The sequence below is a fragment of the Giraffa tippelskirchi genome, chromosome 7, assembly GCF_054371585.1.
Source record: "Giraffa tippelskirchi isolate mGirTip1 chromosome 7, T2T-mGirTip1v1.2.pri, whole genome shotgun sequence".
Classification (NCBI taxonomy): Eukaryota; Metazoa; Chordata; class Mammalia; order Artiodactyla; family Giraffidae; genus Giraffa; species Giraffa tippelskirchi.
In genome coordinates, this window is record NC_137281.1 from 116,882,878 (window position 1) to 116,904,606 (window position 21,729).

Below are 21,729 nucleotides of genomic sequence, written 5' to 3' on the forward strand. Positions count from 1 at the left end.
CGACTGAACTGAACTGAACTGAACTGAACTGATAGGCCCAGCAACTCTATGCCAATAAACACTCTTTTTGGAATAAAAAAGTGTATCTGTAAGGATGCTTATTATGTCAAAAGATAGGAAACAAATGTCCATCCATAGGCCACCAATTAAAATACAATTGCATTTATGTAACAATGGAAAAGAATGTTGAGTATTCGTTGATAATAAAATGTGTATTGAATGCTTAATTACGTGCCAGGAACTTTTCCAGGCACTGGGAGTATAGCTGTAAACAAAATGAGAAAAACCCCTGCGCTTAAGGAGTTCTCAAGGATGCAGGAAAGACTGATTAGGATGCTCATTAGTGTTTCAAGGAAGCAGTGAAGACACGTACACACAAATAAATAAGTCTGTCTATGCACAGAAAACCTCTGGTAGGTAAAAGAAAGTGATTGTTATACTGAAGGGGAAGACTAGAGGTCTGGGGAGGGAACTTTAATTTCCTGTACAAATGGTATTTTGTTTTTTTTTAATGTCTAGTAATTTAATACATGTATATTAATTAAAAGGCGGAGAGGGAGTAAAGGTGGAGAAGACCACCACTACAAGTTTTTAAAACACCGCTGGTTAAGTCCTGCGAGCCTGAGACTCAGCAGCTTCGGTTGCCGTGCGAGGCAGCAATTTCCCGCCGTGGACACCAGGCAAGTAAGTCCTCTAGGGACTGGAATCGGGAGGGGCTCGAGCCGTGGAGAAATGAGTTCCTAGAGACGAGCCAAGTGTGGCGAGCCGCCGGGGAACAGCACAAACTACAGACAGAACATAAAAGACATGAGTAAATGCTGACTTAATATGATACGGTAGGTGGAAAAACTAGACGCTCTAACAGCCGGTTCAGAAAGCGCAGAACCTTGCACTTGCCCAGACTGACAGCTGCCGGCCCGACTCTGCATTTCTGCGCCTGCCCCATTTCAGCGCTTTTCCCGGCGCGGCCGCGGGGAGGCGCAGTCACGTCCGGTTCGCTTTCCAGAAGCCCTGAAGAGCACCGCCTTTTCCGGAGGCTCTTTCCGGAGAACTGGGAAGAGAATCACTTCCTGTGGGGGGACTACGTCACTTCCTCTTCAGCTGGGTGTTCAGCCTGTGCGTCCCCACGCGCATTCAACATGCGGATTGAAAAGTGTTATTTCTGTTCGGGCCCTATCTACCCAGGCCACGGCATGATGTTCGTTCGTAACGATTGCAAGGTGAGGAGGCAGGGAGTGGCGCGCTTTTAGCTGTGCTCCCGCGGGGCTGAAGCCGCGCCTGCTCGGCGCGGAGTCACTCTGCGCCTACCAGTTGGGCGTGGAGTTTGGCCTGGGATTTTGGCGCGTGAGGCTGGCTTTACTACGGGCTCGGACCTCCACCTCCAGCTTGGGCAGTTTCTCCTTTAGGCGGTCCGAGCAGAGCTGGTCACTAGGCCGCTCTTGGGAGAGGCCGGCAGTAATGAGGTTGAGGAGCGATTCCAGCCAGTGCCCACGGGGAAGCTGGGAGTCTGTTGGCCCACTGTTGTATGTGGGCCACATTCTTCAATTCAGTAAACCTTGTTGAACGCGTGCCGGGTCAGGCATCTTTGCTGAGGTCCTCCTCTAGACAGATGTATAAGACTTGCGGTCAGCCGTAGTGTGTAGCTGCTGCTAAGTCGCTTCAGTCGTGTCCAACTCTGTGCGACCCCATAGACAGCAGCCCACCAGGCTTCGCCATCCCTGGGATTCTCCAGGCAAGAATACTGGAGTGGGTTGCCATTTCCTTCTCCAATGCATGAATGGGAAAAGTGAAAGTGAAGTCGCTCAGTCGTGTCCGACTCTTAGCGACCCCATGGACTGTAGCCTACCAGGCTCCTCCGTAGTGTGTAGAGGTTGATAGAAATGTTGGGTATTACTTAATAGCAGAGTTACGTTTTATGAAGTGATTGGAGGTGATTTGGAGAAGGACTTATGTGAAAAGACACAGGAAGGAGATGCTTTTATCCTGGATCTTGCATTTTGTTTAAGAGCAAGAGGAGAAAGCATTTTAGGCGGAAGGGAAATGAACAATTTGAGCAAAGGCACAGAATGGAGCAGTTACTTCTCTGTTTAAGGAAGCAGTTATTTCTCTGACAGATTGCAGAGGGTGATAGAGGCTTGGGGTAGGGCTATAAATACAAATATAAATCTATATTTAAAAGGTACATTTGAAAACAAGATAGATACAGATCTTACTCGACTTTCGATGGAATTGCTTCTGGGCAAACCCATTGTAAGTCGAAGATGCAAAAGCCTAACCTACTGAATATTGTATATAGCCTCTCCTTCTTTAAACATGCTCAGAACACATTAGCTTACAGTTGGGCAGAATCACCTAACACAAAGCCTGTTTTATAATGAAGTGTTGAATATCTCATGTAATTTATGATATACTCTACTGGAATTGAAAAACAGAATGATTGTAACTATTAAGTTGTTAACTCTGTGGACCGGGAGCTTTGGTTTGCTGCCAGATGTCCAGCATCAGAGAGAGTTTTACCGCATGGCTAGCCTGGGAAAGATCAAAATTTGAAGTACGATTTCCACTGAATGTGTATCACTTTTGCACCATTGTAAAGTTGAACCATCTTAAGTTGGGCACGGTCATTATAAGGCCACATTGCGAAAGGCTTTGGGGATAATATATGAATTTGCTTTTCATACCGGAATGAATCTCATTCCTCTGTTCAAAATATTGTTTCTCAGAATTTGAGCTCTCTTATATTTGCTTCAGAATCACTGGACACTTGTGAAAAAAACTGATTCCTGATTTCCACCAGATCTGTTGAATTGGAATGTCTAGGGGGAGGGGAAGAGGCTCTAGGAATCTATATTAAATGAGGTGATTTTGACATGCTCAGGAATTACGGTTTGTACTTCCTCACCTTATATGTGTATTCTATATGAAAAATACTGACCTCACTAAATTAGGAGTAAGGGATCTTGCTGAAAATGAGGCACCAAAGCTGTATTTGGGAACCTGAAAGAGTATATAAGTGATTCTTAATTCCTCCTCTCAGGAACATGGCAAAGAATTTATAGCAGTGAATGAAATGATTGCTGGGTTGGGATGTAATTCACAGTAGGCATTATGGCATTGTAGATGATCTGGTGATCATGATTTTATGATTTTTGTCCATCAGTGTTTGTCAGCTGGATATGGAAATTAGAAAGGAGCTGTGGGAGCTGTCTAGAGTTGGGTGTTGACCTGGCAGATACAGTGGGAGTTCAGGTTGATGAGGAAGTCTGTGTTGCTAGCAAGAATGGTGTTGAGTTAGCTGGGAGCTAGCTTGCTCTAGGGAGGACTGGTGTATCCAGAACAGAGTTGACTGGGGAAATAAGATGTAGAGGCCCAGAAGCACTAATGAAGACCAAGCACCTCATTTTTTCCTTTGTTGGTATTTCCCACATCTTTATATCCTTAGTTCCAGGTTTGAATTTTCCAATTGACAGAGAAATCCTGTCTGTACCTAACAGTGAGCCTCCTGAAAGAGAGTTCTTATTACCGCAGCTCTTTTTGCCTCAGAATGAATAGTCATGTGCTTAGATAGTTCTGCTAGAAACTGAGAGTTACCTTTGAATCTTTTGCTCTTTGTATCCAGCTCTAGGTCCTATCCATGCTGCCTTTGCAAAGGATAGTGGTGTCTTAGCTTTTTTCCTGCCCTCCTGGCCCCAGATTAGGCACTTGTCATTTTTGTAGTCTCCTAACTATTTTTTGTCCATTTATGCTTGTAGCTTTTGAGACCATCTTTCATAGACACCTCTCCTCTTATGCGTCTCAAGTAGCTTCTTAAGAGTAGAATTAGTGTATTGTTGTTATTTAGTCACTAAGTTGTATCTGATTCTTTTGTGACTCTATGGACTGTAGCTCATCGGACTCCTCTGTGCATGGGATTTCCCTGCCCATAATGCTGGAGTGGGTTGCCATTTCCTTCTCCAGGGGTCCTTCCTGACCCAGGACTGAACCTGCATCTCCTGCATTGCAGGTGGATTCTTTAATGCTGAGCCACCAGGGAAACCAGAATTAGTGTGTTACTAATTAAAATACTGAAAAAAGTGAAAATATTAGTTGCTTAATCGTGTCTGGCTCTTTGTGATTCCATGGACAGTGTAGCCTACCAGGCTTCTCTGTGCATGTGATTTTCCATGCATGGATACTGGAGTGGATAGCCATTCCCTTCTCCAAGGGATATTCCCACCCCAGGGATTGAACCTGGGTTTCCTGCATTGCAGGCAGATTCTTTTCTGTCTGAGCCACCAGGGTAAAATATTACTGCTCTGTATTTTCATAGTATGCAAACAGAAAATGTGTACACTCTTAAGGTGTGCTTAATAAATCTTTGTTGAATTAGTGGCATAAAAAAGGATTGAACTGTGAAGCTCAGATGGATCATTTGTTTGCACGTTGAAGACTGAGGATGGTGCTCAAGGACTAGATTAGAAGGGAAATTGGAGCCTATGAAGCTTTGTCTCACACAGAATCATCCACCACCTACTCCAGTAGAGATTTAATCACTCCTTAATGTATATTTACGTATTATTTTATACTTCATTATTGTGTATAGCCATATCCCATTATTTATATCCTAGTCTGATCTTTATTTCTCTTGTTTGCAAATTGAGACTTTATCACAGTGCTGGACTAAGCTTCTCAGGGTAGAGCATCGTGTTTTAATTATTCTTGTACTTCTTGCATCTACTGCAACATCCAGCACATAGTAGCGGCTCTTTATTGGGGAATCCCCATCCCATCTCTGGAGAAGGCAATGGCACCCCACTCCAGTACTCTTGCCTGGAAAATCCCATGGATGGAGGAGCCTGGTAGGCCACAGTCCATGGGGTCGCTAAGAGTCGGACACGACTGAGCAACTTCACTTTCACTTTTCCCTTTCATGCGCTGGAGAAGGAAATGGCAACCCACTCCAGTATTCTTGCCTGGAGAATCCCAGGGACGTCGGAGCCCAGTGGCTGCCGTCTATGGGGTCGCACAGAGTTGGACACGACTGAAGCGACTTAGCAGCAGCAGCAGCAGCAGCATCCCATCTCAGGGACTCCGGTCTCTTCAGATACTTCATCAGGCTTTTTCAAGTGAGTCTGTTAGATACAGAGTTTAAGTAGGCTTCCCTGTATCTTCCCATTGGCTTTCTTTGGAACTGAGAAGACCTAGGAAAGTTCAAACTTCTCAATGAGGACTTGTGTAGGAATTGTCTAGTAGATATTAAACAAGGAAGGCTTTTACTTAAAAAGGTAGTAGTACTTTGGGCTGGAAATATGCAAAAGAAATTTTACCAATAATGATTTTATAGTGAATTATTTCAGAAAACTACTGTAGTTCACATATTTTCTAGCTGTTTGAAATTAATTCAAGAACGTAGAGCGGGCTCTCCAGGAAGTCTGGCCCTTGATCAAATTGATGTAATATTGACCATTTGTTTCTTCCTTTTCTTTTCGGCTTTGCCATACTGCTTGTGGGATCTTAGTTCTTGGACCATGGATCCATCACAGGGCCATCAACAGTGAAGCGCCAAGTTCTAACCACTGGGCCACCAGGGAATTCTCTAGTATTGACCATTAAGAAATCTGTGTCCTAGTGTGATTAGTGACCTGTTTGAAGGTCCTCATAGAACAATGTACATAAAATGAAAAATATTTTGATTCGTGATTTATGTGTACACACACATATGCGCACAGAGGCTTTATTGTTGTTTTAGTCGCTAAGTTGTGTCTGACTCTTTGCAACTTCATGGACCCACCAGGCTCCTTTGTTCATGAAATTCCCAGTCAAGAATATTGTAATAGGTTGCTATTTCCTTCTCTAGGGGATTTTCTTGACTCAGGGATCAAACCTGTGTCTCCTGCTTTGGCAGGCGAATTTCTTACTGCCGAGTCTCTTAGCTTGAAATGTCTGTACCTTAGGTTGGCCTTTTTTTAAATGGGTCACATCTAGGCATGATAATTCAATTGAATTTTCTTTGCCAAGGTCCACATATTCAATTATAATACTTTTTCTCTCAGATTTTCTTTAGTAATACAAATTGTAACTTGTTTTAAGACAGAGTAACAAAATGATGCATTTTAGACTATAAATCCCAGTAAGTCACTTTAGGAACACCTTGAATCATCATTAAATTGTAAGCACTATTAAAGGATCACATCTTTGGAGATGAAAGTGTAGAATTAAAGTAGTGAAGAATCTTCCTAGTAGATATGAATAAATTCTTTAGAAAACAAATCTATAGCCAGTTTTAGTTGCTGTTTTGGGAAATTATTTTGTGCAACAGTGAAAAGAACCAAAGTACATTTCAGAATGGTTGTTTGAAACTTTACCCCTCCCCTCTCATTGAGATATATACAAAGTGAATTTTGAGAATTATTCTGAATTGCAAGTGGATTTAAATAACTTTACTTAAAATTGTTCCCTTCATTCAAGATCATAGTAAAGGTTTTACTGTTATTCTATAAAAATGCTAGTTTTTAACCGTATTTTGGGGGCCCTCAATCTTTAGTTGTAATGATGTTTGATAGTCAAAAAATAGTTCAATTTGCATTTTATGTGATATGTCTCATGTTTCTAAATGATGCTCTAAGTAGAAGCAGTTGTGAGTGAGAACCATTGTTATTTCTCAGACTTTATAGTATATTTTGTCTGGTGGGGTAACATCCTATGGCATAAAAGTTTTTAATACTGTCTTCTCACTATTTTAACACTTGTTTAAATAGGTGTTCAGATTCTGTAAATCCAAGTGCCATAAAAACTTCAAAAAGAAGCGCAATCCTCGAAAGGTCAGATGGACTAAAGCGTTCCGGAAAGCAGCTGGTAAAGAGCTCACGGTGGTGAGTACAGTTAGCTATCACTATAGTTTTTATAGTTTTCAAAATTTTAGTTTTTGGATGGGGAACATGATTCAGTTAACTCTAATAAGGCCTCCCATAGAGGATTGAAGACTGACTGACTTGTGTTTGGCTTTGGCAATCTCATTCTCACATGATCCCCAAAACTATAAATCTGTAGAATTCTGAAAAGGAAAAAAAAAAATTCCTAATCTGGTTTGTAGAAATGATTTTTCTTATTCTCCAAAAAGTATTTTTTAGCTCTTGTAACAAAGGGGAGAATTATTTAAATGGATTGAAGTTGGAAATGGTTACCTAAGGATTTTGAAAGGAAGTTAAGAGTTAAAAGGATGTTTGAATTGCAGTGAGGGCTCGGATGAGGTTTGTAATAAGCTTGTTTATCAGTTTTTCGATTTCTTTATCTGGATTTTGTGTCTGAGAGCAGAGAACTTAGTTAATGATATTTGTGTAAGGAGGAATAGTGAGGAATTGGGGTGAGGGAGTCTCATGAGATGAGCCCCCACAAGTCCTGCTCTCCCTGAGGTGGTGTGAGGTTCCGCGGAAGCTTGTCCGCACTCTGTCCTTGAAAAGGAAGGAGGGGAAACGGTTGCGCCGGTTGTTTTTGAGGGCGGGAGATCGTTCAGCTGTCTTCTCCCTTCTGTACTTTCTCTTCCACCAAACTCATGACTTTTTCCCACCTTTCCACTCCGTAAAGGCAGTGTCTTAAGTAGTTGCTGTGAAGTCCTTTGCTGGCTTTCTTAACACCTGAGGGTTTTTCAGTGAATGTAAAGAATATTTTTTGACAACATGTAAGGCCAGATCATGATTGTTGTCACAAAAATAATTTTCATTATGGATGAATAGAACTGTAGCATCTCAAATACAGGTGGCAACTGTATGAGTGAAGGAAGAATGCTAGGTCATATTCATTTGCTGGTGACCAGTTACCTTGTCATGGCTGAATTTACTATGATCCGAACAGAGTCTTGTGTATATAAATGAAATAGCTAAGTGCAGAGTTAATGTTGCCTGAGTCTGATAGATTTGAGAACCAAGAAATATATGGGTTTTTTCCCAAAATTATTTTGCATATTTTGAGATAAGTAAAGTTAAGTTGTTAATTGTCAAAATACTGACTACATTTGGAGGGGACCTAAGGAATTTCAGGGTGAAGCTTACATCAGGCAGAGTAGCACCGCATTATTTGAGGATGTGTAGTTTCAAGTCTGTGCTGTAACACAAAGGTTTATAGGTATTGAAATATATGAGCATGCTAGGTATATTTGTTGAACCGTATGAAATTCTCAGTGTTTGACTCTTTTTGATCTATGGGAAAAGGCAGTTTCAAATGGTTCAGTCTAATATAAGTTTTCTGGCTGTTAGTCTCATCTAGGAACAGGAAATTAGGGATGCCTTTTGAGTTTATTTATAATCCTCATGATAGTTATAGGCCCGTCTCTCCTCCCATCCCTTTGAGAATCACTAATATCCAGAGAAATTTTTCATTAGGACTGTCTTGTATGTTGTGTTTAATGGAGAGAAAGTTTGAAAACTTATATTCTCTGAGATCATCTTGGGGAAAATCTTAGTATGTTTCCATAGCCGTGACAAACCTAGACAGCATATTCAAAAGCAGAGACATTGCTTTACAGACAAAGGACTGTATAGTCAAAAGGCTGTGGTTTTTCTAGTAGTCATTCATGTATGGATGTGAGAGTTGGATCATAAAGAAGGCTGAGCGCCGAAGAATTGATGCTTTTGAACTATGGTGTTGGAGAAGACTCTTGAGAGTCCCTTGGACTGCAAGGAGATCAAACCAGCCAATCCTAAAGGAAATTAACCCTGAATATTCATTGGAAGGATTGATGGTGAAGCTGCTGCAATACTTTGGCCACCTGATGTGAAGCACCGACTCATTGGAATAGACCCTGATCCTGGGAAAGGTTGAAGGCAGGAGGAGAAGGGGCTGACAGGATGAGATGGTTGGATGGCATCACCGACTCAGTGGACATGAGTTTGAGCAAACTCCTGGAGATGGTGAAGGACAGGGAAGCCTGCTGTAGTCCATGGGATCACAAAGAGTCAGACATGACTGAGTGACTGAGCAACAACAGTAGCTTGAAATACTTAGAACTTTTGTGAAAAGGAGAAAAAGTTTTAAGAAATGCTTCTTTTCTATCTCTCTTAAAACCATATTTTTCCTCTTTTTACAGGATAATTCATTTGAATTTGAAAAGCGTAGAAATGAACCTGTCAAATACCAGCGAGAACTGTGGAATAAAACCAGTAAGTCACAAGGGAATATGAGGAGTTTTCAGGAGACACTGGTTTGGGATATTGCCATAGCTTTAATATCAGTTAATTGTTTAGTATTAAATTTATTCTTTTAATTGGTTAGTTTTTATAGTTTTATCCTTATTGCAATGGCTCTGCTGTATTTGTGTTTTTTATTGTAAGCTATCCCAAATCTTTTCAGAATTGATTGATGTATCCATTATTAAAGTAGCATAATTATTAAATTTGCTGTTATTTGAAGTACCTGCACAGAGATCTAAAAGCAGTCAAATATCCGAACAAAAAAATAGAGATGTAGCATACTTCATGTAGAATACTTAGTTCAAATATACAAAAAACTTAACACACTTTGCCAGTTTAGATACTCTGGTCTAGGGATATAAGTATTGTTAGGGATATAAGTATTGTATATCTCATGAAACTTAGTGATTTTGTAAAGTTCAAAAGTACAGCATGTAAGCATGATAATTACAAATTTTCTAAGAGAATTTCTGTTTGACCTGAGTGAAAATGAAGTTAGAGACTACTAAACTACAAGCAGTAGTGTTTAGTTCTTACCTGTCTGCATACCTACTTACCTAGCTGTTTCTCTCCGTTTACTTATTTAAGTTAGGCAGAGGCTTTAATTTAAAAAATTCTCATATGTAGTAAAACTTAATTTCTTAATCTAGCTTGTAGATTCTACCATGTATATGTACAGTGTGAGGCCCTTGGCCCTGCCTGTTCTTCTTCCCCCATGCCTGCTTATGCAGCCTTAGCCTCTTCTAGTCTTTGGTGTGGAGGTGAGGTAGTTTGTTAGCTAGAAGTCTCTTTAAGACTTAGAATTCTACCCTCTGTACTGATTATTTCACAATATGCACGAACACATCGATGCCATATGGAGCTATACATTTTTCACAGGACTATTAAATTGATTCCTGAAGGCACTTTTGGCAGGGACTTTGTTGAAAGATTCTAAAGCATTTCTGGACCCCATTGAGTTTTATTTCATTTTGGCCTTTGTTTTCTTTTTTGTTACTACTTGAAAATAGCAACTCCAGACCATTTTTACCTATAACTACTTTTATTTGGTGGGTATTCAGCTTGATGTGGAAACTGAGGTACATATCTTAGTTTAATCATCTGTGGATATTCAGTTACTGAGACACTCTGTGCTGGTATCATGATGTTTTTATTGTTCCTGAGAAATACTGTGTGTTCTCTAAGATGTTGTATCATTTACCAATAACCACTGATTCTGGTGTATGAAGATGAAGAGGGCATATACTCTCAGTGCATTTTACTGAGAACTCCTGTTTTGTTATTTGTTAGGCAGTAGTTGGTTCAGGCATTATTACAGAGCCTCATTCATTTGCCCCACTCAGATACACAGGCTACACTTTAAGAATCTGGTTGGGAATTGTGCTGCTCGGTATGGTAGCCACCAGTCACAGGCTACCGAGCAATTAAAATGTAACTAGTCTGAATTGAGATGTGCTGTAAATGTAAAATACGTGCTGGATTTTGAACACTTAGTGTGAAAACAAGCATAAAATCTCAGTAAATAATTTTTTATATTAATTACATGTTGAAATGACAGTAATTTGAATATGTTGGGTTAAACAAAATGTACCTTGAATTTAATTTTGAACTCTTCCCGTTTACTTTTTTAAAATGTGGCTACTGGAAAATGTAAATTACATATGTGATTTATCTTATATTGTATAGTACTGATACAGATTCTAGAGTATAGTTGGGCTCTACTTTATAACCAAGGGTCTTGTATAAATTTTCCAAAACAGTTGTTGGATTTTAGTGGTTAAGAATGTGGCAGATTGACAGGTTCATTCTACCAATATTTGTAATGTGATCATATCTCAGGTATATAATGTGATTCATAATGAGATCATAGCTCAGGTACTTGAAGAAAAAGTAGCTTTTATTACCAGGAAAGGACTCTTTATTTATAGAAATGACAAACTAAGAATGGGATTAATGTCATTAATCCACGTTCTCTGTAGAGTAAAATTTGAAAAGTGTTGGACTGGTTTCAAGTACAAGGAAAATTTAATTAGTAGTAAGGCTTTTGCAAAATGAAGATTAAAGAAATGATACTTGGGAAAGAGTCAAAAGTGACATTAACCAAGAGTACGTACCTTTGTCAGGTAGTTTAGTAGGAATTGTTTTTTCAGTGAGTGTTTTGTTTGGTTTAGTGCATTTCTAAATCAGAATAAAGAGGTGATTGTTAAAGCTCTTGTTGATTATAACCATCCGGCTTGAATGTATATAAATTTGTTAACTTTAATGAATTTTTTTTAATAGTTGATGCAATGAAGAGAGTTGAAGAGATCAAACAGAAGCGACAAGCTAAATTTATAATGAACAGGTATGAATGTTTTAAAATAGCTTTATTTTCACATAACTTCAGACTTTCAGAAACTATCAAGATAGTATAAAGAACTCTGTATATTCTGTTAGCATTTTGCCACATTTACTTTGTGTTTAACTCTGTGTGTAGTAAGTTGAAGACATGATGCCTTTTCCTCTTAAGTATACTTCAGTGTATATATCCTAAAAATAGTATGTTCTTTTTCTGTGTGGTTTTTAAAATTGAGGTATAATTGACACACAACATTATTTTAGTATCAGGTATGCAACGTAAGAACATGCTCTTATATAACCACAGTATAGTTATGAAATCGGAAAATTATCACTGATAAAATACTGTTATTTAATTTATAGACCTTACTTGATTTTACCAGTTGTTCCAATAATGCCCTTCATCACAGCAGAAAGTCATGTGTCATGCATTGCATTTAGCAGTCATGTCTCCTCAAGCTTCTTTAATCCAGACAATTTCTCACCTTTGTCTTAAATGACATTGACATTTTTGAAGAGTACAGGTCAGTTATTTTACAGGATGTTTCTCATTTTGTGTTTGCTGTTTTCTTCATGATTAGATTCAGGGTAGGGACCTTTGGCCAAACTATTACAGAAATGTGTCTTCCAGGTACATGTTGCCTCTTACTGGTGATGTTAACTTTTATCACTTGGTTAAAGTAGTGTCTGCTAGTTTTCTCCCCTGGAAATAGAGGAAACTACTTTACTGTTTTATTCCCCTCTTTGTAATCAGTGCATCTTGGGGGAGACACACTCAGCAAAGAACCTGTTACTCCTCAAAGTGGTATCGACTAGTTTTAGCATCCATTAGTGTTCTGCCTGAATCTGTTACTATTGTTATTATTACCAAGTGGTGATTTTTCTAATTTCATCCTTTCCTATTTATTAGTTGGCTTTTTTATCCAAGAAAGAGCATTTTTCTCTTTCCCCAGTTGCACATTTATTATTCATTTATTCACATCATATGTGTGTCTGTGCACTAATTCTTACTGTTTTCAGTGTGTTAGAATTCTTTATCATTATTTATGTTGATGTTCTAAGTACCCCAAGTTGGCCAGTGAAAGTTCTTCAGGCAGGCTCTGTGTCATTTTGACAATTCCTCATCATTCTTTGGGTGCTTTCTTGCTTTATGGCTAATAAGATTTTCTAGTACCATCTTGCACTTCCCCTGTCCCAGCTTGAAACTGGCTATTTCTTTAGAAGAGACATCACTTTTGATCTAGTCATCATAAACATCTGTCATAGAAAAGCATGTGTCAACAGCTTTTTGGCTTTAAACCTTTTTAATTATGGAAAAAGGGGGCCGAAATGCTTGAGAACTAGTCTCTTGACTTTTTTTGTTGTTGTTGAATGTCTTATTGTTTCATGCTCTTGTAATTACGGAATAATTTAAAAAAATAGATAACACAGAGATTATATCTTTCTCCTCAAATAGAGAACAGATACTTTAATGATTAGAGATTTGTATTTGGTGTCTGTGATCTCTAAGGCTTGTTAATTCTTTGTTGCAGTTACATTCCTTCATTCACTGAGCAAATACATATTCAGCCCCCAATTTATTCCTGACTAGGCACTAGAAATAACAGTGAATGAACAAATTGGGAATGTAGGAATCATTAAGCTAATAAGGAACAAGAAACAGATTGTATTCCCATTTCTCATCTGTGTGGTTAACTAAATAAAATTTTTACAAATTATGAATTAATGTCTTTTAAAGAGGTTTTAGTAACTGAGCTTTTGGCCTTGATGTGTTTTATCTCCTAGGTTGAAGAAAAATAAAGAACTACAGAAAGTTCAGGATGTTAAAGAGGTCAAGCAAAACATCCATCTTATCCGGGCCCCTCTTGCAGGTACGTAGTGCATTACACAGGAGTTCTCTGCCTTCAGTAGAGAAAGGGAAAGCTTCTGTGGTCCATGTAATTGGGTACCAGCCAGTTTTTTGAGGATAATTTTTTTTTTCATGTAAATATTCTCTCTCATTTAGGATATGACTTGGTAATTTGTAAAAAAATATTGATTCAGTGCATTTCTGAGTTCCATTCAGTTTATCGCGTATGGTGTTTCTTTTCTCCCGTCATAAAATCCTAGCTTCCGTAAAAACACTTTCCAAGTTAATCAAAATTATTTGACTCATAATTAAATAGATGATTTTGCCTCATACCTATTTTGATTAAAAGGACAACGTTTCATATTAATAGTTCCCAAACTTCATTTGACTTAGGAATTACTTGGGGGACTTACTAAGCACAGAGGTTCAAGACCCTTGGATCTGGACCTCTGAGCTTTAGTAGCTCTCCAGGTGATTCTGATACCTTAGTTTGAGAACTGCAGTTTTGTACTAAAGCCTTGCTTGTGCTTCTGTAACTTACAGGTAGGCACTCAGTTGGGCAGTCGTTTGTGTGCATAATTTCTTTTGTGAGGTGCTAGGAAACCAGTTTTTTTACTCAGCTGGTACCAAGTACAATCTATCAGAAGGAGAGAGAATTTGGTGGGATTTGACTTAGTAAAGTCAAATTCTGTAACAACATATTGGGTAGATGTATGCAAAAGTCCCAGCTAGGACTTTTGTATCAAATTAAAAAAATAAAATAAAATCCTAGAGCATTGTTTCACATACAGATTATATGGACTGACACCCCAAAAACAATAGAAAGGAACCGTTATTATCTAAGATTTTAGGTAGCCCTTTTTGAGGTAGAGAGGGCAGTGTTGAGAGCAGAGATCCTGGCTCCAGGTGGCCATGGTTCACATGCCACCCCTTTGTCTTATTGGACTTACCAGCCAAGTGACCGGGTCACTGATTCATTTATCTCTGCCTCAGTTTTCTCATTTTTAAGTTGTAGGTTGTCATGAAGGTGAGATGAGCAAATAAATGTGTGGCAAGTCATAAGACCTGTGTGAGTTTAGTTACTGTTCTTAAATTATTTAGGAATATTTAATGTTGTTTTAAAATAGCCAAGATTCTTTATAAAGTGTGGATATGACTTCTACAAGGTCATACCAAATCAATAAGACTTTAATTTCTTTTTTTCAAGGCAAAGGAAAGCAGCTGGAAGACAAAATGGTACAGAAATTACAAGAGGATGTGGACATGGAAGATGTTTCTTAAAACTCTTAACTGTCTGTAAGCATTTCTTTTAAGTGAATCCGGAAATCTCCTTTGGAGACTTACAACTTGTAAATTATTGATCTTTTTTTTTTTTCACATAAGGTCACTGAGATGAAAAGGCAGTAAATACTTCTGTCCTACATTGATATCTGCAGAACAGCCAATATTATGGATGCTAGGTTGCATCTCAACGTTAAACCTTCACTGAGAGAAACACTTTTATATATCATGAAAACTATGTTTGTAAATACAGAAGTGAATTGTGGACATAAAATGGTCATGCTATTTGGTTAATGGCACTGGGCAGCATTTATGTAATAATGAAAAATTCGTGACTAGTAATATATATAAAATAAAATTTTCTTTGCAGTAAAATATTTCCTTTATTAGTATTCCGGATGGGATACAGCAAGGAACTAACAATCTGTATGATAATTAGCCTCAAGTAATATCTTTTCTTTTGATGTTAATATTTCTGGTCTTGGTTTATTAGCATCTTGGAAGAACATAATGGTCCAATATATTGAAGCCTAATTATGTTGGACTGTTTTGATGTGGTTTAACTATTGTGATAGTCATTTGTGGATGTTGAGGGTGAGTTGAACAGTCTGTTCCTGAAATGGCACTGTGTAATTTCCACTTTGGAGAATACTCAATGATAAGTTGAGATTCCTAGTAGAATAAACTTTTATTTTTCCATGACTCCAGTGCCTATTAAAAATTTTGGTGTGGTTTTCTTTTTAAAAATTCCTAATTGTTTGTGGAAAATGGGATGTATGAGTAGCACATTATAAATTATTTGCACATAAAATTGTTTCTAAGCAGCTACATATTTATTTAAACAAAAGGTAGGTATTCCCAGGTGGCTCAGTGGTAAATAATCCAACTGCCAGTACAGGAGATGCAGGAGATGTGGGTTCAGTTCCTGGGTTGGAAAGATCCCCTGGAGAAGGAAATGGCAACCCACTCCAGTATTCTTGTGGGGACAATCCTATGGACAAAGGAGCCTGGGGAGCTACAGTCTGTGAGGTTGCAGAGTTGGACACAACTGAGCACAGCACAGCATCAGACGAAAGGTGTGAATATCAATTGCTTGGAAGAAAATTACTTTGTTCACACATACTACTGAAGTAGATCTGTTTAAAGAGAAATGTATACTTACACTTACATTATCAGTATGTTAAGAGTATTAAGTAACTCAGTTTTTTAGGACAAAATTTAGAATAAATTACAAATTCTTAAGGTTACATAATTATATAGTAACAGCTAAACTTTTATTTCAATATTAGATAGTAGAAAAGTGGACTGATCACTGAATCAGGTGTTAGAAGACCTGAATCCAGCTTTGTTCTTGTTGATAAAGTGAAACTTATTTGTAAACAAAATTATTGATGTAATAGGAGAATGCGTATGTAAAAACATTTGTAAAATTGAAGTTTTCATTCCATACTACATTTGTGTTTGTTTTAATATAAACTTGTTTTAAAATCACATACTGTTAAGAAACAAATTTCCTATTGTGCTAGTTAGGAAGCAGCTTGGCTATTGCTTTGAGATCATTAATTTGGGGAAACTGATCTAAAACAAAAAGCTGACATTGTATCTCAGGTTTAACATTCAGACGGTTCTCTTAGCTGTCAGAATTTCATATTATGAGACACTAGATCTCACTATAAAGTATTTAGATGCAAATGCAGTGATTTTATTCACCCTCTGCTTTCTAAGCGTAGTTGGACCACAAAGGATGAATGTCCCTTTAAAGTTTGCTTGAGAGTTGCATGGTACAGAGCTTTTAGGTTACTATTGTTTTAACTTGTCTGGTTGAGACCTCTGCTGGGCAGTTAGCATAGCACAAAAACATAAATTGTCCAGGCACTCACTACACAGAAAATACTCACTAAAAGCAGTATCATAGAATTTTTTTTTAACATCTCTTAAAAAACCTTGTAAGATGCAGAAAAATTCTCACATGGAAAAAAAAATCTCGTTTCTTAAAAATAGAAACCCTAGGAAGATGTTTACTCTATAGAAGAAAGTTTGAGAAGGACTAGCCCATATCTTGTGAAGTAGTCAGCATTATTCTAGTTTTATAAATGTCAAAATCTTAGGTGTAGGTAACTTGCCCCTTCGTAGCACGGAACAGAGGATGAAGGAGGCGGGATCTGTGTCCTTACGAGTCTGTCTCCAGCAGATTTTATTTGCAGGGAAACCCAGGGTGAGTGGCATTATGCTAGTTTGTGGAAGTCTGTTGTGGTGTCTGAAGACACTTTTTCAGGTGCCCACCTGGGATTTTTATTAGTTTAAATGTGCATGCTTTATTCATCAGAGAATTAATTGTCTCCAATCTTTGATTAAAAGTCACATTACCTTGAGCTTCTCTGTAGTGCAGTATCTGTCTCCACTTGTCAGATCCTACCTGTGCATCAAGATCCATCTCAAATACCTGCTCTTACATAAAGTTTTTCATGATGACTACTCTTGGAAATATTTTCTTCATTCACTCCCTTGAGTGCTATGTGTTGTTGTGACGTTTTGGGGCTATTTATCTCATGTAATAATAATAGATAGCAATAATCATACTAAAGCTTCTTAAAAGACAGGGTCTCTATCGTCTTTTTTTTTTTTTTTTTTAAGGGGAGCGCAGCTACTCGTATACCCTTGACCGAAGACCGGTCCTCCTCTATCGGGGATGGTCGTCCTCTTCGACCGAGCGCGCAGCTTCGGGAGGGACGCACATGGAGCGGTGAGGGAGGAAGGGGACACCCGCCTAGCCAGCCAGATCAGCCAAATCAACCCTGGCGATCAATGGGGTGACAGATGTCGCAACCAGATCGCCCTCACATCCTCTATCGTCTTTTTATATACACCCAAGCATGTAATAGATACCTGTTAAATATTGGTTGAATGGAAGATGATAGTGTCCACAAATTATTTTAGTGCCAGACCCTTTGCAAAAATATATTACAATTGTTTTTCTCATAGACCAGTGTCCCTGACCTCCAGCATCTAGTGCTTGATGATTTCAGGTGGAGCTGATATAATAATAGTAGAAATGAAGTGCACAATAAATGTAATGCACTTGAACTATCCCCAAACCATTCCTCCCTCCCTGGTCTGTGGAAAAACTGTTTTCCATGAAACTGGTTCCTGGTGCCAAAAAGGTTGGGACAACTGCCGTAGATAAATCTCATCTACAGTCATAAGAAGTTCAACCTAAGAGGTCTTTCTGAGTAATCTGATTTTGAGGAGGAGTATTAAGAGAAATTACAGAAATGAGATGAGTTGCTGCGGAGAAGGCACTGGCGACCCACTCCTCTTGCCTGGAAAATCCATGGACGGAGAAGCCTGGTGGGCTGCAGTCCATGGGGTTGCTAAGAGTCGGACACGACTGAGCGACTTCACTTTCACTTTTCACTTTCATGCATTGGAGAAGGAAATGGCAACCCACTCCAGTGTTCTTTCCTGGAGAATCCCAGGGATGGGGGAGCCTGGTAGGCTGCCGTCTATGGGGTCGCACAGAGTCGGACACGACTGACGTGACTTAGCAGCAGCAGCAGCCCCTGCTGCCCAGCTAGAGTTTACTGGTTCTAAAACATTCATCCACATATTCAGCAGATATTTAATGTGAACATGCTATGTACCAAGCCTAGTTCTGAGCACTGGAAGTGTACAGTAGTGAATAAAACAAAGTAGGAAAAGAAAGTCACACTACCTTGGTCGGAGAAACATCATCATGTGAGCAAGGTAGATAGTATGTTTTAATCTTTCATTGGACTCTTCATTTTTCTAACTAGAGCTTGCATATCCCGTGCTAGAAGAGCTTTTTCAAATTAACCTACTATCATTCTTGTAACATACTCATTTATGGGGGCCCATGAATGTGTGCACTCCATTTGATCTTATCAAGTATTTTCCCCAAAATAAAGAGTCCAATTATCTCATTAGTGGTTGGTTTGTTTCTGTGGGTAAGTGCCAGTTTGTGATGATTCCATCCACGTTTGTACCACATTTAATTTATTTCCCGTTTAATCGGTGTTTACATTGAACTAGGATCAAACAGAATGAAACCCGCAGTTTTGCTTAATTATCGTGGAGCAAGTGGAAACAGTTATAGGATTTTAGCTGAGAAACCTTACTGCAGAAGCACAGATGGTTTAGGAGATGTTGATAAAAAAGTATGTCCAGGAATTAAATCCTCTATAAGCACTATATTAAATTCCCAGTGCCTGCATGATAATTAACTTTGCATTAATTACTTTAAGTTTTCTTCTGCTGTCTACAGCTCTGAGTAGAAATCCTACAGACTGAGCAAACTGTCAAGGCACGTCTTGTCATGATGCATTAACTGAAATCATTAGATTGTTCAGAAAGGCATTTCTTTCCAGACTTGTCTAGGTGGTTAAGTTCAGTATTTATAGCTGTTCCTCTGTGATTCTCTAACCTTTTCTAAGTCACTGTTGTGGAAGTGGGGATTTGCCTTGTGGCAGGATGGGCTACTTTGGAAAACAGATTTTAGATGGAAGCTTATCTAGAAACTCTCTAGATTAAGGATTGCACTTGCTGATTTTATTTCCTCTAAACTACTAAGAGACTGAACAAAATGTTCTTTAGGCAAGGGACATCTGAGCTGTAGTGGTTCATTAATTACCTGTCTTAAACATTTTTTTCCTCCTCTTCAGTAAATCATTGTGAATACTGTTGAAGTCTCACTTTGTACACTGTCACCCCATTTCCTTCCTTTCATCCCCAGGGAGCCACTATTCCAAAGTGGGTGTATACCTTTCCAGGCATGTCTTTATAATTGTGTGTCATTAGTGTATATTTAGTTATATACATGGTGATTGGACTAGTGGTCATTAAGGAATGAATTAGATTGAAGTGATGGAGTCTGTACTTTTAGGTGCCAGGTGAGGGCAGTAGAGGGTTGCTAGACTCAGGAGTCCATGTAGGGTAGGACCATGCAAAGGTGCTGTGCTGACAAGCTGAGAGACTCAGAAAGGTAGAATGTCAGCGAAGGGGTTAAAAGGGGCTTATAGTCCCTATAGATACAGGGATTAGATCCTGGATCCTGGCTAGGAGGGACTGAAGCCAGGGCCATCTATGGGAGAGAATGCTGCTTTAAAGAATGAAAGTTCTAATACAGCACAGCTTTGAAGTCACACCATGCTGTTTGAATCCCGACTCTGAATTCAGGCAAGTTATTTGAACTTTGTGAGACTCGGTTTTCACATACGTAAATTGTGGATGATAGTAGTTATTTTTTCAGTTGATGCATATAAGAGCTTGTCACATACACTGAATGTTCACTATTATATTTTAATAAGTCATTGGGAAAGCATCAGAAGTGATCTCTTTCCTTTTGAAGCAGTAGATATAGGTTACAGGTCTTACCATGCACAGCTGTTTAAAGCAACCTATACAAAGATTGAGATGCTCCCTTTGGGCTTAAGTCCTAAAAATTTCCACTGAATAAAACATGAGTTTCAACTTGTATGCTGTGAATATTTTTTAAGTCAACAAAACTTGCATTTATAGTTAGCTTTTAATCAACCTTTTATGATGTATATATTTTGTGTATTAATTAGTATGTTGGTACAGCAACACAAGTATATAATAAACTCATGCATGTGTGTATTTTGAGAGTGAGCCAAGATTTTTTTAGTGATGAGGTATATGTAATCACAGAACTCCGCAGACAACTGCTGTGTGGCTAGTCTAGGTATGCAAGGTCAAGATCACAACAACGTTGTCAGGGCGCCCTCACTCTGTCTCTCGGGTCTTATTTTGGGCAAGATGGCAAATGGAGGCCTAACTCATACTTTTCCAACTTAACACCCGGAGGCCAAAGACTGGCGGTAGCAGAAAAGTCCTGTGGAGACTGATTTAGTTGAGTTCCATTCCATAATCTGAGCCAGTCACTCAGGCCAGGGAATGGAATATTCTGGCCACTTGGATTAGATCATGTTCTCGGGGAAAGGGATGATATGGATCAATCCTAAGGGAATCATATGGCAAAGGTGTCCCCCAGCAAAGAGGAAGGACACATAGCGGTCTGGGTGCGAGTGGGACTTACTGCCCCAGGACAGACTGCTCAGGAGAGGAGGGGTCCCATCTAGAAGTGTTCAATCCAAAATCCAGTGTAACTTTCCCTAGATTTTATGTGGGCGTGAGAAACAGAAATGAGCTGCCGGGCTTAGTCATGGGCCAAGGAAAGTTTTATGTTAAATGTGCATAAAGGAACAGTACGGAGCCTAGGTGAAGATGGTGTCTGATACCCATGAACAAAAAAAAAGGCTGGGATGTAATTTCTCTTTAGGACTTCCTATGCTTTGTCTGAGTGTGTCCTGTGGTGTGCATCTAATTAGAGACTTTGGGGTCACAATGGCCTTGCTTTTCATTTTAACTCTGCCACATGCTAGCTGTGTATATGCTGCCCAATTTACCAGAACCTCTGAATCTCACATCTGTCATTTATTTCTCTCTGGCAGAGTTGTGGGGAAGATGAAATGAGAATACCTATCATAGTTCCTAGTGCTTGACAAATAGGAACTATTATGGTGATGCTACTGATGCTGTTGTTTTCCTTTCAGACAGTTTGGCCAAATTTCTGTGGTGAAGGATGCAGGACTGATTCATCTTTGAAACCTCACTGAGCCCCCAGAGAGCCTGGCGTGTAGTAAATGTTCAATAAATCCTTGTTGAATGATCAGTGAGGGAGGGACTGTAGTTTATTCTGTGTCAAATCATTCCTGAGGGACTCTATTATGAAATGCTGCTCAGACTTTCAGCTCTACTGAAGGACAAATTAGTCTTTGACCAAGAAAATTACTTCTTAGTGGTTCCCCTCTTGCCTTGTGAAATGTCGACCAATATTACTACAGGGAAGCTTTTCAAAGTATTGAGATTTCTTCACTGGCTTTGAGAGCACATATTAGTATTTTCCATGGCTTCTTTTATTGCTTTATAAAAATATTTTGATCTGTATTCCCATACTGATTACACAAGAGCTGAATAAACTGTTCCCATTAATGTCAGCAAAGACCCTTCCTCCACCACTGGAAGGGATGAAAAGACTGTCATGACTTGGGATTGTCTGGG

At 38.9% G+C, this 21,729-nt stretch overlaps 1 protein-coding gene across 4 annotated transcripts; it reads left to right on the top strand.

Moving 5' to 3' along the window:
- Window positions 1–1,093: 1,093 nt before the first annotated feature.
- Window positions 1,094–21,340, top strand: RSL24D1 (ribosomal L24 domain containing 1). 4 transcript variants are annotated; one of them, XM_081510285.1, is made up of 7 exons: window positions 1,094–1,220; window positions 6,738–6,851; window positions 9,062–9,134; window positions 11,445–11,508; window positions 13,287–13,372; window positions 14,558–14,646; window positions 21,222–21,340. In XM_081510285.1, the coding sequence occupies exons 1-6, from the start codon at window positions 1,140–1,142 to the stop codon at window positions 14,629–14,631; spliced, it is 492 nt and encodes a 163-aa protein (XP_081366411.1). In that variant the 5' UTR covers window positions 1,094–1,139; the 3' UTR covers window positions 14,632–14,646; window positions 21,222–21,340. The 4 variants fall into 4 exon arrangements, with proteins under 4 accessions (XP_081366411.1, XP_081366410.1, XP_081366409.1 ...); XM_081510284.1 differs by lacking the exon at window positions 21,222–21,340 and adding an exon at window positions 17,266–18,572; XM_081510283.1 differs by lacking the exon at window positions 21,222–21,340 and adding an exon at window positions 14,734–15,352.
- The last annotated feature ends 389 nt before the right edge of the window (window positions 21,341–21,729 follow it).